General features: G+C 25.5%; 1 protein-coding gene across 2 annotated transcripts in view; it reads left to right on the plus strand.

Moving 5' to 3' along the window:
• The window catches only part of LOC132921177 (uncharacterized), a 38443-nt gene that overhangs the window by 7538 nt on the left and 12101 nt on the right, over nt 1-18804 (plus strand). Inside the window, exons 1-6 of one of the 2 annotated variants that reach the window (XM_060984048.1) lie at nt 9992-10454; nt 10574-10825; nt 16931-17061; nt 17141-17196; nt 17294-17358; nt 17431-17823. In XM_060984048.1, coding sequence (XP_060840031.1) covers nt 10617-10825; nt 16931-17061; nt 17141-17196; nt 17294-17358; nt 17431-17823 — 854 coding nt within the window. In that variant the 5' untranslated portion in view covers nt 9992-10454; nt 10574-10616. Of the gene's footprint in view, nt 1-9991; nt 10455-10573; nt 10826-16930; nt 17062-17140; nt 17197-17293; nt 17359-17430; nt 17824-18804 lie in introns of those variants that run through there. The other variant, XM_060984055.1, reaches the window with a different exon arrangement.

Below are 18804 nucleotides of genomic sequence, written 5' to 3' on the forward strand. Positions count from 1 at the left end.
GATAATGATGATCGTATATTATACTATTGTGTTTGGGAATCAATTAAATGCGAAAAGCAGGATCACTGCAGTTCGTTTATAAGCTCTTTGTTTTTATATTGAACCTTGAAATTGTCTACAAAGATACATATTTTGCTATTCTAATTCACTATCATTGATATTAGGACAATAAGTCCGAAAACAAATTATTTTAATATACATTAATTATTAAATTAAAATAAAATAAATAAATTATTAAAGAAATATGTTTTATTATTAAATAGTCATTTTATAAAATACTATGTTTTAATCGCTCTTACTATAGAGACAGGTTTATATACAATGATATTTCAATTAGTGGTATTTCCACATAAAACTAACAAATAACATTTAGACTTAGTAACATTAGTACTTGATTAGTAGATGTAGCAGCATACTAATACTGTAGTCAGCCGCGTGTCATAACTCATAAAGTCATAAGCAATGGTAGTGTTAAAAGTAATACTTATATATATAATATATACTTATACATATAGTAGATAGTTTAAATTAATAAAAAAAATGGTAAAATAATATCCTACGATATGGAAGTTAATTGATAAAATGCTACAGGAAATAAGTATCGATATCGCAAAAAATAGAATTAAATGATGTTGGGCTAACAACTAAAATGAAAAAAACTACTTTGGAAGACCGTCTTCGAATACTATATCAAAGATTTGCCGATAACGATTCAGTCAAACTGATATTTCGAAAAGAAGTAGGGAGTAGTATTTGTGTTTTAATGTAATGTATTAATTTTAAAATAATTGTTGATTGACTACTTTGACTTATGCATAATTAATACTTATGTATAGGTAGGTTAGGTATACCTAATAATACCTAATACCTAATAAATGCCTAATAAATAATATTTTTTCGAACTTTTTTACCGTTTACCATTATGATTTCGTGCGGCGTTACATTGGTAGAACCAATCTGGTACCTACAACCTATACTACCTGTACGGGCAGTCTTCATGTCCCACTATTTCACAATTCATTATAATGTATAAACTCAAAATCGTATTCGTTACAACAGGTGTGGCTCCGAGGAGGGGGTAAGTGTCCGTTGTTTTTATCCCCCCCTCCCCGTAAATATATTCTGGATCCACGCCTAGCTGTGTCACAGTTGATGATTAACTTACTGAGAATACTTTGCGAAGCAACCTGTCTGTGGCGAGGCATTAGCTTAATAAGTCTGGGAAAAAAATTTGAAAACATTATAAATCCAAGAACGCCCGCAAAAATATAAACTGAGGGGGAGTAAAGTCAAAAGTATAAATACTTAGGCCATGCAAGTAGGTAATAAAACAATTAATATTTAATAAGAATACTATAAATAGCGCGGGGGGATTGATCTGACACGCGGGGTACTAATAGCTTGTCTATTTGGAGCTTGACCTTTAAAGTTTTAACTATATTCTATTTCTGAAATAAGTTACTAAAAAGTAATTTATATATATTATTACATTCAAATTTGAAGAAAAAATATTTTTTTTTTAATATAATAAAATCAAATTATTTGTCTGTATTTTAAGTGAGTGATTCACTAATAAGTCTTATTGAGGTGTATCTTATTGTCTTCTTTGGCGTTTTATCACTTAGACACTACAACCGCAGGCTGTTGTCGTAAATCATTCAGATTTGATGATAAAAAACCTTGTCGAACAAAAGCGAAAAATACATACTAACCATAATAGAAAATACTATACTACTATATAGATGAGAAAAAGCAAAAAGCCTCGATGTTCCGTAATTAAATAAAATATTTGAGAAAGTTTTGGGATTCTGTAATGTTTTTTGGTCGTTATTATATATATATTTGTGCTCAATGTTTTATTAACATTGTAGGTAATTTAAAAAAAACTATCCATACTAAAAAAGTTAAAAATGACAAATATTTATTATTTATAAATAGCTATGTTTCGTATTTGACATTATTTAAAAACATATTTACTGCAGTACTGCACAATGTTAATATGTTCCATTATTATTTATTACTTAAACTGTCATTTGCTATATACAGACATTTTCAAAATGTTTAGGCTATTTTAAGCTATTTTCTTTAATATTTTTTAATTTAATGAGTTTTTTCTATAAATGTTGATAACAATTTTTATACTTGGACAAAAAAATTTAAAACAAGATTTTTTAATTTCTCATACATGTATTGTTAATATAAATATTAGGCATATATTGTAAAAAATTACAGATTATTGACTCGTTGTTTACGTCGTACTCAATGAATTTGTTTAGGTTCTCGGAACACAGGAACGTTGAGTACGAACATATTTAACGTATATTTGCATAGCCAATACTTGGATTTGGATTTTGAAGTCTATACGTTAACGTCGTTAACAACAGGCAATTAAACATACCATTTTAAACCGATTTTGATACAATATTGAATATATATATGTAGGTATAATGATCTATAAATCGCTATACATTTTTTCCATCATAATATATTAATTATTAATACATTTAATTGTTCAATTCATACTCTGCTACTCTTGATATCTTCAATAGCATACTCAAGAAGTTAGGTAGGTACTCGGTGAATGATTTTCTGTAGGTATTATTTAAATTATTAAATATATTTTATTTCAGTCTTCAAACATTGAATAAATCTATGTATACGTTGTTATATTATATTATATCGTTTTCGTTTAAATTTGAATCACATATGTATATTATTATATATATATATTATATAAACAAGATATTTTTTAAATTCTATAATGAAAATAATATAATAATATATTTTAATTTTAGTTTTTATCACGTCCATAATAGGAGTAACAACGCCTATTTCACGTATAGAGCGCGGTCGTGTATTCATCTGGCATGTGTGTACATCACTTAAACATTCATTTCAATATTTCATCATTTGGTAATATATGCAATACGTTAATCGTTAACTGTCCTTTATGTAATACATATACGTGGCTTAAACGAAAGTCATATGTTTCTAGGATCTGTAAATTTTTAATTTTTAACTTATAAAACTTTATTCAAGTCAATCCAACCGGGCTGGTCCGTGCCGTGAAAATAGTCAACCAACTATTCTTTAATTGGATATGATTTGGTATATACAATCACTTTTTGAAAGAACTACAGAGGCATGTTGCAATTGGCTATATAATATACTATATATCAATATATAATCAAATGTGTTACTTATAGAAATTTAAGAATATTTAAAATATATTAGAACCATTTATTTCATGGCATTTAATGTTAGAATTTCGACAAAATTTGAAAATTATTTTTTATTAATATTTTCAATTTTAATAACTATGGTAGCCGGTAAGCTTGAAAATTTAATAAAATGTTCTTCGTAAAATTATCTTATCGTAATAAAAAGATATTAAAAATATATAACCATAATTTTTTTTGTAGACATTTCAAGTTCAATATTTTACAAAATTGTATGTGTTTAAATTAAAAATTTTCGATACTACAGATATTATTATTATCTACATTACACCATTAAATTAATTTTAAATTATACCATGAACCTATCTACTCTATGTTCTAGTTGTTTTATTGTACACCTACATCGGTGTTATAGAATTATACCTAAGTTAATAATTATAATTCATAATATATATTTTAGTCGTTTATTTTTGGTATAAATTAATTCAACGTACGGCCACGGCGTACCGTTTATTAATAAAAAAATAAATTACTAATTCATTGAATTCAAATTTAACACATCCATAATGAAAATCTACTGGGCAAAGTAGGCATACTCGAAACCTTTTATCTACAGTAATGATTTCCACAGTTTATTTGAGAACCTTTCAATACTTTTCAGTTGAAAATTAAAAATTATAAATAAATAGTTTTTATTTGTATTATTTAGATACACCAAAAAAGAAATAAATTGTTGTATGATATTATGCTAATAGATGTAATAATAGATTGTAGGTGTTTGAAAATTAATCAATTTGTAGTTCATGTTCCTAATTTGTAATTAAAAATTATTATTATTATTATAGGATCGATAATTTATTTTCTAATGTTAAATTATATTATAACATTTTAGTTAAGAAATATAATTAAGAAGAAGTCATACACGCATGTGTTGTCTCCGTCTTACGAACGTAAAACAGCAAATTTGCGTTCAGCAGAATCAATTTTGTGCTGTTAGCATTAATATTGGTCAATTTATCTATTATTGAAAAAATGATATGATTAACTAAAATAGTGTAAACAGCTGCATTGTGTCATCTAATACAATTAACAATTAATAATCAAATATTCAAATAAATCATAATAATTATTTTTTGATAATTTTAAATATTAATCATCTTATAATTTTACTATACTTAATAATTAGTAATTAGTATTATACCTCTTAATAGGACGTTATACCCGCATGTGATGTCTATGTCTTACTAACGTACATCATAGAAAATCTGTATTCAACAGATCATAATATTATATGTTGTTAGCTTTAATATTAGAGTAAATTTACTTATTATCAAACTTAAAGGTAATAATATAATCCAGGGCATTTCATAGGCTTTTATTGATATTTAAATTTTTTATGTGAGTTATAATTATGTAAAATATTAAAACTTACAATGGTCGTAACTCACTTAAAAATTTAATTATCAATTAAAGCCTATGAGATGCCCTAGATAATCTTATTAACTTTAAGTTTAAATAATTTAATAATAGGTAAATTGACTCTAATATTAAAGCTAATAGCATAAAATTGATTCCACTGAATGCAAATTTGCTATGTTTTATGTTCATAAGACGGAGACAATACCTGTGGGTATGACGTCGTCTTAATGCACAAGGTATTTATGTTTTATTGTTACAGATTTAAAAAAAATATTCTGAGTAAAGTTAGGATAAACTGGTACTTGATAGTATTTATTTTTATTTGTTGATATCGGGTAATAATTTTTGAATTTTAAAACTATTATCCTCACAAAAACTAATTCTTGTCTAAAGTAAATATATAGTTGTCACTTGTCAGTGGGCTAGGCCATCGGGACACCGGTATTTTCCCAGTAGGCCGCCATGTAAATGAACCTATGGGGGCTGCAGTAGGCTATTTGGCCTAAACAATGAGTAAATGAGTAATTGGTTCATTTTGATTTTATATTTTTGTGTCTATGGAACAATGTAATAATATAGCTTGCAATAAAGAACATGATGAATATTTTGTTCTTAAAGATACTTTTTTAATTAAATAACAGATTTAACATCATTGCATCAAATTAGAAAAAAAATAAAAGTAAATTTGATCTAGTACAGTGGTTCCCATTTAGTATGATGTCATGGACCCCTACCTAAAACTTAAATTGGTCCGGGGACCCCTTATTTCTAAATCTTATAATAGTACTTATTTTTCAATTTTGTTTAATTATGAAATTTATAAACATTTATAATAAATTTATTGTCCACCTTTTTCGCGATAATCGAGTTCAATAGAGATAGTTCAAAACTTTTCAAAATACCTAGAATTTCAAACCACAACGAATTTAATAATTCTACTAAAATAAAATAATAATATCACTTCAGTACAACACACGATTAAAGATTTATCTACACAATTACAGACCCTCTAACATCAATACGAGGACCCCTGGGGGTCCGCGGACCACCAATTGGGAACCACTGATCTAGTATACACTAGCTATAATCAAAAATAAACTACAATTTAATGATTATTAAAAATTACTTTTTTATTATATTATATTTATATTGTATAGTAATTATTTAGGGAGGGAAAAATTTGCTGATCAAACATTTTTTGGCAGATAGTTATCATGTATGTCAGGGGGTTTCCATGTTTGTATATTTGATATTGTATAAAAGTAATTATAATTAAAAAACAGATACAATGACGAATAATTCATTAAAGTATGCTTAGTCTCTAAAAATTGGATTAACAATTGTAATTGCTATAATAGCTTTTATCATCATTATTCTAGTTTAAGTTTAATAAGTCAATAGTCTAGATTGTATTTTTAAGTATGTTAAATTCTTTAAACAGTTTTCAATCCAAAAGGACTTCATGGACTCTCATTTTGTTGCAAATTAGCATTATATTTTTCTGTTGATTATTTAATTAAAAATAAATCTTTTAATGATATATGTAGGTACAATTATTTTTAATACTTTTTAAATTGGAAAATGCACAATATTAAATTTATAAATACCTAGTAGTGATTAAAATTGTAAATTTTATAGTAAAAGTTTATTTTTCTATACAATAGTTGGTTTTATTTAAATTATTATTACACAGCATTTATTTGAAAATATAAATTGTTTAAATATTTTGATACACAAAAATATAGCAAAATACTGGTGGTTAATAGTAAAAAAAAAGTGAGTAGTTTTAAAATTTAAATAGAAATTTCATATAAACAAATATACATTATGTAATTTTATCAAATTTCAACAAACCTGTGTTTAATATTAGCTATATTATAATGTTTCAAAATTAGATTTATATAATATAAGTACATTTAAAAATGTTCTTCATACATTGTATTATTATAACTGACCAAAGACTGACTTTAAATGGTGTCTAATTTGGGGCAGGCATGACATTTTAATATAAAATTTAATTTTTAATTTTAGCTCACATAGGACAAAAATTAAGGGTTTAAAGAAATTTCATATTATATAATATATATTGTATAAAACATTTTATTTGAAATTGAGAATCTCTTGATAGTTATAAATGCTCTTATTTTAATGAGAAATGTGTGGAATTCGGAGAAAATATTAAAAGTTTAGATAATATAAATAATAAACGTGATAATATTCAGTTAAAGATGTTTATAATTGTGGAGAAAACTAATCTTTTTCCCTCTTGTAATATTTCAACATCAAGTTTACTGTGAAGTTGAATTTATAATAATAATAAAATAAATGTATAAAAACTGTTTTATTTTTATTGCTATTTTATACTTCTATTTGGAATAGTTTTTCTATGTTGTATTGAGAAGGTTTAGCTTTATTTTTTGATATGTATGTGGTTTCAAACTCAAACCCCTACATAATAAAATATGTAAAAATGATTAATGATTTAAAGGTTATGTAATAATAAAATTAATTATACATGCATTGACAAATTTGTAACTGCCATTTCCCATCACAGCTGTATAATATAATAGGTATTTAATAAAATATTATGTCTATAGAATGTATTTGAAGAAGTACTAACAAAAATTTAATTTTATATATTTTATTATACTTTTATTCAATTGTTTTAATCTACATATTGTGTATTTGATTTAATTTCCTATTATTTATTAATTTAATGATTAAACTAATCAGGAAACCATGATACCACCAGGTATGTCATCACTTCATCAGTTGTGTTGCTTTGTTGTTAGTCATTGGATTATTAATCTACATTTTTAAATTAGAAAATTAAAACTAATGGTCTAATAAAATATGACATACCTTATAGAAAAATATACAAGTGTGGTTTATAGTATGTCTTTATTTTGTGTTTATTTCGGTAATTTGGATATTTTGTGGTACAATAATAATATTTTAATTGTATTTGTATAAAATAGAATATCAACTTAGTGTCATTGATATTATTAAATAATTATTAATTTTCATCATTAAGTAGCTGTAAATAATTAAAATAAAATCAGTTTTGTTGGGTTTTACATTATTTAGTATTGACAATAGATTTTCCAAGCATTATTTTAGCTAAAAAGTCTCATAGATAAATGATCCATAATTTAGTGTATTTAAAACATGGTTTAAGCTTTTATATTGGAAAATAACAATGTGTATGTATTCTGTATTCTATACTTTTATCACTGTGTAAAATTGATAATCAATTTTTTTTTGTTTTTGAATTGAAATCAATATTATCTACTATATGCAATTGTAAACATTTTTAAAATAAAAATCATCAATTACAACAACTAGTAATTTAGTGGGAAATTCTTTTTTAATCTTGGAAAAAGTTATAGGTATCTAATAAATTTATCAGATCTTCTATCTTTACATACAATCTACAATTAGTACAATTTAAATTTAATATACAATATTTATGTTTTCTATCTAAATTTTGATAATTTAATGTGTTGTAGATTGTAATGGCTACTTTAGAGGACGCTACACCTACATGTGTTGTCTCCATCTTACAAATGTAAAACATAGAAAAAACGGTTTTTTGTATGGAAGAATCGAGAAGGCTATAGTTTTAACCAAGAAACGAAATTTTCACCACAGAAATAGGAGAACTTAGTCTCTGAAATATCGTTTTTTTTCGATATCGGTACTATGAAAAAAAGTTATTCTAAGTTCAAAAATAACAGACTTTATAACAATAAAAACTTTTTTGTATAAGTGATATCAAAAAAATGAAAACAATATTTTATAGATAATATTCTCAATTATATTGTATATTAATTTGGTGTCTTAAGTCTTAACTATCACTATAGCCTGAAACCGAGATAACATATGCAAGTTTAACGTCCTCTTAAATGCTTAATTTATTAAATTAATTACAATAATATCAATAATGTATCACTAATAAGTTATTAATTATTGAAGTAGCATATTAGTATCAAACTGCTGTTGAAGGTTTTATTAAACTAAACAATTTTACATTATCAACTTTGCTATTTACTAATTAGTAATTTATCGATTACAATAATATTAAATATTGTTAAATTCTCTTATACAATAATCATTAAAATGTATTATTATTATTTATAATAATACAGTACATAAATTAGTATTGTTACACAAAGATTAGATAGGTTATTGGTAGATCTTTTTATAAATAACTGATCTACAATCACGAAAATTACATACCAAACAATCATAGTATGGTAAATCCCAAAAAGCTTTTTATTCTAACAGAGTCTCCTCTGCTGTCAGTTAAACAAAAAAAACCTCAAATAGCTTTGAACTTTGAACCGAAACTAATAAATTATATTTTATAGTTTATGATTGTCACTTGTTAGGTATATTAATGCATTTTATCTTTTAATTGTATGAATTAATTTAATTTACATTGATGAGCTACTGAGCTATATGTATTTTTTATTTGGGAATCTTTTTTAGATTTCAAACCTTGTCAAAATTATAATACTATATAAAATAATCAGTTGGTTTATTCATCCTTGTATATTTAAAATTTTTACTTCCTTGTGAGATTTCTATTTTTTTATCATTTAAAAATAGAAATGATTAAAACAGTGAAATAGAAAAATGTTTTAGATGGCTTTATCTAGGTATATAAACAAAAATTGGTAACAGTTAACTTAGGGTGAATTTGTGTTAAAAAAATCAAATTATTTAATATACTAAATTTCTAGTTAATATTACTAAAATTAAACACGAACATGTGTGATTTATAATTAATATAAATTATTCACGGATTTTTGATTATTGTGATATTCTGACAGTATGAATGTGGATAGGGCATAGGTACGTAAAACATAAAAACTAGTAATTTTTGATTGCAGCAGCCAGCAATCACTAATATTTTTAGTGATTTTTTTTGTCGTAACACACTCGCAGTGTAATAAATATTTTTCGCTGTTCAACATGGCTAGATCGCTCAGAACAGTTGATAAATTGAAAAAAAAATAGCCCTGTGGGTTACAAACTATTTTTTCAGTATAATAATTAATCATTCCTATTATAAGTAATAATATATCATTATTATAATCGATAATTGAAACAGAATAATAATGTAGTAATAGTAAAATGTAGTAAAATGTTAACTTGGCTACTTGGTAGTTGGCGGCACTAAGACGGATTAACCAAACCGTGTTTCTCGACGCGCGTTTGCTTCGCCTCCACTGTACGCGCGGCATCCTCGCATGGTGTGATAACAGATAACACTCTAACAGGCGCGCTTGTTTTACCTCCATACAGTACTCATGGACCGCCCCCCCTCCTAACCGCTCCACTAACCAAAAAGCAGATTCGGCGCCGTTCGTGTTCGCCGTAAGTCGACACTGGCGCAGAAACACACTGTTGTCGGCTTGTCGCTCAGTCTGTTGTCGGTTTTTTGGTTTACAGTCGTCCACCATTGTACGCCCCTGCGCCACCGCTGCTATAATAATAATAATAATAATTATTATAAATATTATTATTTCGTCGCATTGTTGACTATTGTATTTTATGAGTGTTCCGCCGGTAGATGCATTTCCTTCCTTTGCCGCGTGCACCCGCACATTAGCATTTTCGAACCAATCCGTGGCGCCCTGATCGTTGATTGTTGTTGTTGTTGAAGATTCGCACGTTTCAGCAGTAGCCAACGCTGATGATTGCGTCCTTGTCCGCTAAGTAGTCTCCTCTCTCGACTCACATTCGCGTGTGATCCCATCGCGTAGGATGCGCCCTTAAATATGTGAATCGTCCGTTGTGTCGGACATGCGTCAAACCATAATATGAGCAACACCAGACTTGATCTTAAAGGTAAACAAAGCCGTTTCAAACCTCTATGTGACTTTGTATACGTTGTTGTTATTGTTTTTACTGTTGTTCTCGTTGTTCTTGTGTGACGACTAATGCGTTTTAATTTTACTCGTTTTCAGTTGACAAAAGTGCTATCATCAGTTTTGGTAACATCTATTTACCATGTTCACGGTGGGCGTGAATGACAGTAGTTGTCCATCGATAGCTGTAAAAAATTATGAAAATGTAATTGGAGTTTTCCCCACTGGAGTTCAATTTAGTAAACCAAGTGCTGACAGATTAAGGCAACCATTTAACAAAAATTCACCACCTGGTGACGGTATTATAGGCTACAGACTAGCTTACTTACTTAAGTCTTTGGATCCTGAAAAGTGAGTACCTTATAGTGTTAAGTACTTATTTTAATTTACCTATGGTTTTTATTATACCTATACTTTTTTCCTGAATAAAGGTAATAATGATATGATTTAAACTGCTAAGTATGTTATCTATCTTTTATGATTGATAGAGAAGTATAAAATACTTAATCTGCTGTACGGGGTTGATTTTAATATCCATGTGGTAATATATATAGTCATTATTGATTATTGGGAATGGATTTTAAAGAATGTAAATACAGGGTAGGGCAAATCAAACAGTGCAGTTTTGAAAGGTTGTGCCTGTTTCGCCCCACCTTGTATTTAAAGTACCAATTATGAAATTTAAATAATCTACATGAAAAAATATTACTTTTATTATTTGTGTACTATTCATTTAATGTAAAATAGGTATTCATTATTTCAGAAAACACTTAAAATATACGTTTTAAATAATTTTAAGTATTATGACAAGGTATATTTTAAATTTTATAATCTGAAGCAGTTTATTATTCAGAGTAATTTGATCTATCAAAATTATATTTTTATTTTTATATATTGAAGTCGAGATTGAAATATTTCAAAATATTCCGCTTTGGAAAAATAAGGAATTCAAAATGCATCTAATCTTTAAGAAAATTTAATATATTAGCAATGATAAAAAAAATATTTAATAATGTTAATAATTTTTTAAATAATGAATCTTATGTTAAATAAACTATCCAGTATAAGTAGGAGGGGAGGCAAAATTTTTTTGATAAAGTTTTACTGAGAATATATTTTTTTTTTGAGGAGCTATAAAAATCCATGTAGCTATTATTACAATAGCCACTGAAATTTATTGGGGGGGGGTCCTTTACTAACCGTATAATACATTTTAACAAAGAGGTATCTGCTTTAAATTGTCTACGATTGATTGTTTTGCTGTAGTATATAGTATATTCTGTTTATATAAAATAAACATATTTTTAGGTTTTTTTGTCATTTTATTACAAAAATTTGAATATACTTCATTATAGTGCTAAATAATTCTTACTTAATGTAGTAGATAGTGCGTTTAAGGAGATTAAGGGTACGCTTTGATTGGATGTTTACGCACTTACAGTGCTCATGTTATATAATTGTTATGTCTATGCTCCAAGTGGAACGTGGTCTGTCAAGGCGTAGCCATGATTTTTTTATGGTGGGTCAAAATACTTTTGACTTGAATTATTGAAAATCAAAAACAAAAAAGAATGCTAATTGATAACATATTAATGTTGATTTGCTATTAACATATTTACTACTATTATTTTTAAATAATTAAAATTTGTAAGACAATTTTCATATTTAAATTTAAATATTTCAAAACAATATAAAAAATACGGCCAATGGGGCGGATATAGCCCCTTTAACCCCTCACCTCCCCCATTGGCTACGCTACTGTGGCTTGTGATAAACTGATAAAATATTATGAACACTTCCGCTGCACTACCTATTTCATTTGAGCGTTTGTGAGCATGGAACAATGACATAGAATTCAGATCTGGTAATGTCACAGTAGTAGTGTGAGTGCTTAAATGTGCCAAGTGAATCATATCATGAGCACTTGTTAGAGCTGAAGCGTGTACAAAGCATCAAACTGGTACCTATGCACCTTAAGTTATTAAAATACAAAAACATTAGGTTATTTAGTTATATTAAAGTGTTTTAATTGCCACCCAATTAAATTAATTTAGAAAAATTTATATATTTACTGAATTTCTAGTCTTAAATATACCATTTAGTATCTGTCATACAACCTTATATTTCAATATTATATTTTGAAATAGCTAAAGAACTATCAAAATATAATTTTTGGGTAAATTTCCAAATTTTAACATTTGGTGTGTTGTATACTTTAATTGTACTGTTTCCTTTTTTTCAAATTACAACCAATTTTTTGACACTAATATACTGGATTTGAATAAATCTAAGTCTTAAAACAATTTTTTTATTGTAAAACATTTTATATGTTTATTATTGTGTGTACAAATTCTATAATTAAGGATTTAAATTGTGTGGTTATATTATTTTTCCTATTTTGTATGAAAGCTTCCTAACAGCAAATATTTGGTATTCATGTGCGTACACAGTGCTACTAATTATTTGTGCTGGATAATAATGATCAATATTTTATCAACATTTGAGATACCCGTTCCTAACAGATCCTATAACTATTTTAAACTAAAGTTGTTTTATTATTTCATATAAATCCTCGTATAAATCTAGTGTCGAAAAAAGGATTGTTATCGAAAACAAAAATATATGTTGTACTAAGCTGCGTGCGCTCAATAAAAAGTTAAAATTTGGAATTCTTACGTGGTATATTCAAGATCTGATATTGAATATATATATATATATTTCTTAAACAATTATGCCCTGTAATATGATTTACATGAGGGTTTGTTTTTTGTTGAGTTTACATATAATTTTAGACAGGAGTGTGAGTGAAATACCAATGTACAAACTCGAGTGAAGCTTATACATTAACCAATTTTAGTTGATAGATTGTAAAAGCGACCATAATTTAAACTTGATACCTATTATTATATTATTTTATTTTAAGTTTTGGTATATTTTAAAATGATTAAACATAATTTTAATTCTACAATGGACTCTAGTAAAACTTATTTAGGTATTTATAAATTAGCCTACTAAGAAACTGTCTATTCTCGTGTTTATTTATTTAATATTTTGCACCACCACAGCATAAGTTTTGTGTCATTAAAAAATCATGTCGACCAATTAAATGAAAACAAAGTAAATCTATTTCTTTGTATTTTGTTTTCATAAAACTTTGTTTATTGAAATTAAGTATAATATTTTAAATGTCTACTTAAAGTAATCAAATATACATAATTTATAGTCTATACAGATACTTTCATAATATAGATATGTATATACTTATATATTATATATTTTAATCATTATAACGGTTATGATGCTAAAAGAATTATAATTGTTACTGCTTACGTTTGAGCGAAATAGTAAGACCTCTTCTTTGTTAAAAGTATTTCAGTTAAATATATTTTTCCTTTGAAATAAAAAGTTATTAGAAATTAAAATTAAATTTCTGCATCCCTTAATTGCTTTTTTCTTTAATTCAAACATTAATATTAGACTAAATTACTAGACCAAAATAAAAAAAGGATTTTTTTTTCTAAACAGGGTTTTGTAATTTTAACAGATTTTAGGAAAAGGGTTATTTTGGATATGACATACAAAAAAAAAAAATTATTTTCTTGTAATTTAAACTTACAAATTGATTTTTATCTGTAATTGAAATAAAAACAATGTATGAATGAATACAATTACAGATACAATTATTATTTTTATTCTTAATATTATATTAAATTATATACATTTCATATAAAATGTTTTTAATTAAGTTTATTATGTTTTAATTATTATTATTGTGTAGAAATATAAATAAATAAATAAAATAAATATAGAAAAATATGTCTAAATATAATATTAGTATAGATTGTAAATATTCTTTAAAATAATAAAAAATAAATAAAAATATAGCGATTCAATAATTATCAAGCCTGTTTGTGCAAAAATGTATTATACCGTACTTTAATACTCAACATTGTTTAAAATATGTCATGGGTCACCAAATACGGCCTATGAACACATTTTACCTGGCCCGAGCAGACAAAGAATAAATAATACATATTACGACAAAATTATATGTGTTATGATTGTAAATTATTATTTTAAATAATGTAAATATGTACTTAAAATTTTGCTAGCTAGCAAAAAATTTTCAGATTCCTAATGTAGCCCTTCAAAATTATTAATTGGTGACCCCTGAAATATGCCATACTTATAAATTCAAGGTATAAAACGGTACAATACAAAAAAATAAATAAAATCTCATATTTTTACACTAATAAGTATACACATAGAACAGATTAGAACAGATTAGTTAATATTATTATATGCTATTCTATATTAAATGAGATCATTGTTGTTTCCATTAGGATTTTGAAAAGCGTCGAGTATATATTTTTAAAATTACTTGCAGGTCCTTTACAGTGAATGAATTTGAATTTGTAAAGATAATTTTGCTTGATAAGATAAATAAAAGATATTACATACAATAAAAACACAAAATAAGTATTTTATTTTATTTATTCTTTAAAAGCTACTATAAAAGTGTAGAATATTAAATTTTAAATTTTATAACTTATAATTGAGTTTTAGTGTGTACTGCATTAGATTTCTGTAATTTATTGGACTATATTTATTTATTATTTTAATAAAATGCTTAATGTTATTTTGCAATTCATTATTATTTTGATAGGAAACTATAATAAATTACTTACATCTAATTATCCAATATCCACGCTAATTACTCACTATAAATTATATGTATCTTTATCTTTTTTTTCATATATTATTAACATGTGATGTGATTTCTTTGGACAGCTATAACTGAAGTTATACTGGACCGAATTTTATGATTTTCTTTTCAAACGCAGTGAGAAAACGAGCCATCTAATGAGAAAAGTCTAAAAATGTATTCAATGTGTTCAATTAAATAGTTTTCAGAAATATTTAGTTTCCATGTAGCAATAGTAATGCACGTTGATTGTCGTGCACACACACACACACACACACACACACACACACATACACACATCTTTACAACACCTGCTACTCCCATATTCTACTGCAGAACTGCTACGTCACTTTTTTTATGATCATAAACAAAATACAGGGTCGCACATTGGATAAAATATGGTTGTATTTACCCCAACTTGTATTCGGTCATGGTCAACTTTAAGTTACCATGTCCAGAGTTAGATCTTTTTAAAAATTAAAAATACAAATAATACCAAACAACAAAAAGATATAGTGAGAATATAATTTATATAATAATTCTATAATAATAATACTGAAACTTCATTGAAATTTTCATTTGTTTGTCTTGGGTGAAATATTTGTAGTTTTCCCAAATGAAAATGTCTTGCGTATATGTATAAATGTTATTAAAACTTAAGAAATAAAATTGATTTCCATTTTATTTTCTCCTAAACATTAATGATACGTTATTATATTGATTTATACATTTTTTATTTACAGTGTATCCCAAAAGTCCCGTATAACTCTTAATATCTCCGTAGAAAATCAATATATTTAAATGCATTGTTTTTCAGTAACAAGTATAGAAATTCTGATTGAATAGCATAAAATTCAATTTTATTTTTTCAAAAATTTAAAAAAAATTTTTATGCTTTTAAAGTTTTGATTTGAATAGAAATAACAATAGCTATATCTTTTGTTAGGTTAGTTGAAGCTACTGGTTACTTATTTTTAAATATTAAAATTATCATGAAATATACCTAAAATTAAGAAATGGGAATAAAAAATTAAATTAGGTATGTATAAGTATTGTCAGGCCGAAATAAATATTTTATTATTGAAATGTGTAAACAATTAATTATTCTTAAATTATATGAATTGACATACAAAAAACTGGTTATCAAAAATTGAAAATTTTAATCTTAATTAAAAGCTTTACTAATAATTAAATATTTACAAATTGTCATGAACAAAATCAGCGTTCCAATTGAAATTGATGAAATCGAGCAATTCGTGTTTTGCTAGGTAACAAAATTATTGTTCTTAGTAATTCAAAAGTATTATCTCTAACTTGGTCAATTTTTATTCAATTTTAATATTTTTTTTTTTTTATTTGAACTGTTAAAAAATTTGATCAACAAAATAACTATTTTAGAAATTTAAGAAACTTTAGTTGCATAAAAAAATGTTTTGATAATTTTTGAATTTTTTGTCATTTGATCAGAATTTCCATATTTATTACTGAAAAAACACTGCATTTAAATATATTGATTTTCTATGGAGATATTAAGGGTGATACGGGACTTTAGAGATACACTGTATATACAACCTTATTATTATATTTTTTTTTACTGTAACCTGACAACAACAGCTAGTTATTATTTAAAGTTTTCTATTTATTATTTAAAAGTATTTTCAATTAAATTTATTAGTTCAATTTTTCATTTATTTGATGTTGTCTTTATTACTATTACTGATCTTTGTTTTAATATATTTTTTTTAAACCAGGCCATTGAGAACATCCTTAATAACAATGCCTATGCGTCATAATATTTTCAATAATCCAAATATATCAATTACTCCTAGTTCACCATTACCAAAACAACCTCCAATAGCTTCTGCCAGCCGACCACCATGGAGTATGATAATATTTTACTATAATTAATTAAATATTTCAAAATATATAAATTTAAAATTGTTTAATGTTTTATAATCTAGCTATGCCAGTATCACCACCAGTTTCAATTGTACCTGTGACTTGTGAGCCAGACATAGTAAGTTTTTCTATTACTTTACAAAATTATAATGAAACATAAAATCATTATTTTTTTAATGTTTGACCGAGTGTTTATTATATTTCATTTATTTTAGGTTACAAATAGTAAGGAAATTCAAAAAAATTCCAAAAGAACTGCTCCATATCAAATTTCTAATCGGTAATTTTTAAGATAAAACTACAATAGATCAATGATTGAAATTAGTATTTATGTTAATTTGTTTTATTTTAGGACAATTAAACAACCTAGACTTTCTATTACTAAACCGATCAATGCTCGAAAAGATTATAAACCGTCTACAAAAAGTGTTTTACCAAACCCAGTTGTAAATTATCAAACAAAAAAAAATGATACAATGGTTTCTAGTATTAATGTAGCTACATCTATTCCTTCAACATCGAATGCTGTAATCCAACCTACACAAAAAGCCAATTGTGTACAATCTACAAACGAAGAACCACAACCATCAAGCTCAGAATTGAATTGTAAGGACAATTCTTCACATGTGAATAATGATAAAAAAAAAGAGAATGGATTGCGCAAGAAGTTTAGCTTTCACAAAGATGAGCTCAAGTTGAAAGTTCTAGAAAGCAAGACAGTTGATGATACTTTTGTCCCAGAACAGTAATTTTTTTAAATTTATATTGCATGCAGTAAAAGTTAAGAAATCTATTTATAGTTCACACTTTAATGTGTGTTGCTTGATTGCATAGACAAATTGATTATTTTAATAGTTAACTAAAATTTAATAATGAGCTACTAAATCATGTTTAATGAACACTAGGATTTATTAAACATTTGGTATAGTTTTGTTTTATGTTTATGCAATCCAGCATAAGTATGTTTTAGTAAAAAGGATGTATCCGTTTGTTGTATCTATCTTACTAATGCATATCATTTCAAATTTTATATTCAATATAATATGTTTTATTCTTATTATTTTTAGTATAATAGTGAATTTATCCATGATAAAGCCTCAGTAAGTTTTTTATTTATATTTTAAAATTTAAATACTAAAAAAATACTATATTGGCTCTTAATAATATTATTACTTTTAAATTTAATATCCGGCCAAATAACCTTAAAAAACAAAGTTAATAAATGGATTATTTTGAATGTAGAATTTGCTTTATTGGGCATTAGTTAGACAAAGAGACAACACATATTGATACTAAGTTTTTTTGGGGATTCATTCAATATCTTGATTTTAAACCAATATCTATTCTATTCTATTTTGTATGAAACAGGATGCAAAATATAAATTCCTAAGTATTAATAATTTTAACTATTTTTGAATCACTCAAGTGCATTATAACTATTATATGGAAACACAAATTTCCTATTTATCATCCAGTTCTGTATTTTTTTATAAACTGCGATTAAAGTTTTAAAGGTTTTAATTATTTGTAATACATTTTGAATTTATAAAAAATATTTTTTTTTGATTTTGCCAATATTTATGTTTTTATTAATCAGTCAAATTGTATACAAAATAGGTGGTTTTTTTTTATAGCCTTGCTTTAAAATACTATTTATGATAAAAATAGTGGAAAAAATAAAAATAAAACATGTTAGGGTATTTATTTGTATTAGAGTATTTTATTG

The sequence above is a fragment of the Rhopalosiphum padi genome, chromosome 1 (assembly GCF_020882245.1).
Source record: "Rhopalosiphum padi isolate XX-2018 chromosome 1, ASM2088224v1, whole genome shotgun sequence".
Lineage (NCBI taxonomy): Eukaryota > Metazoa > Arthropoda > Insecta > Hemiptera > Aphididae > Rhopalosiphum > Rhopalosiphum padi.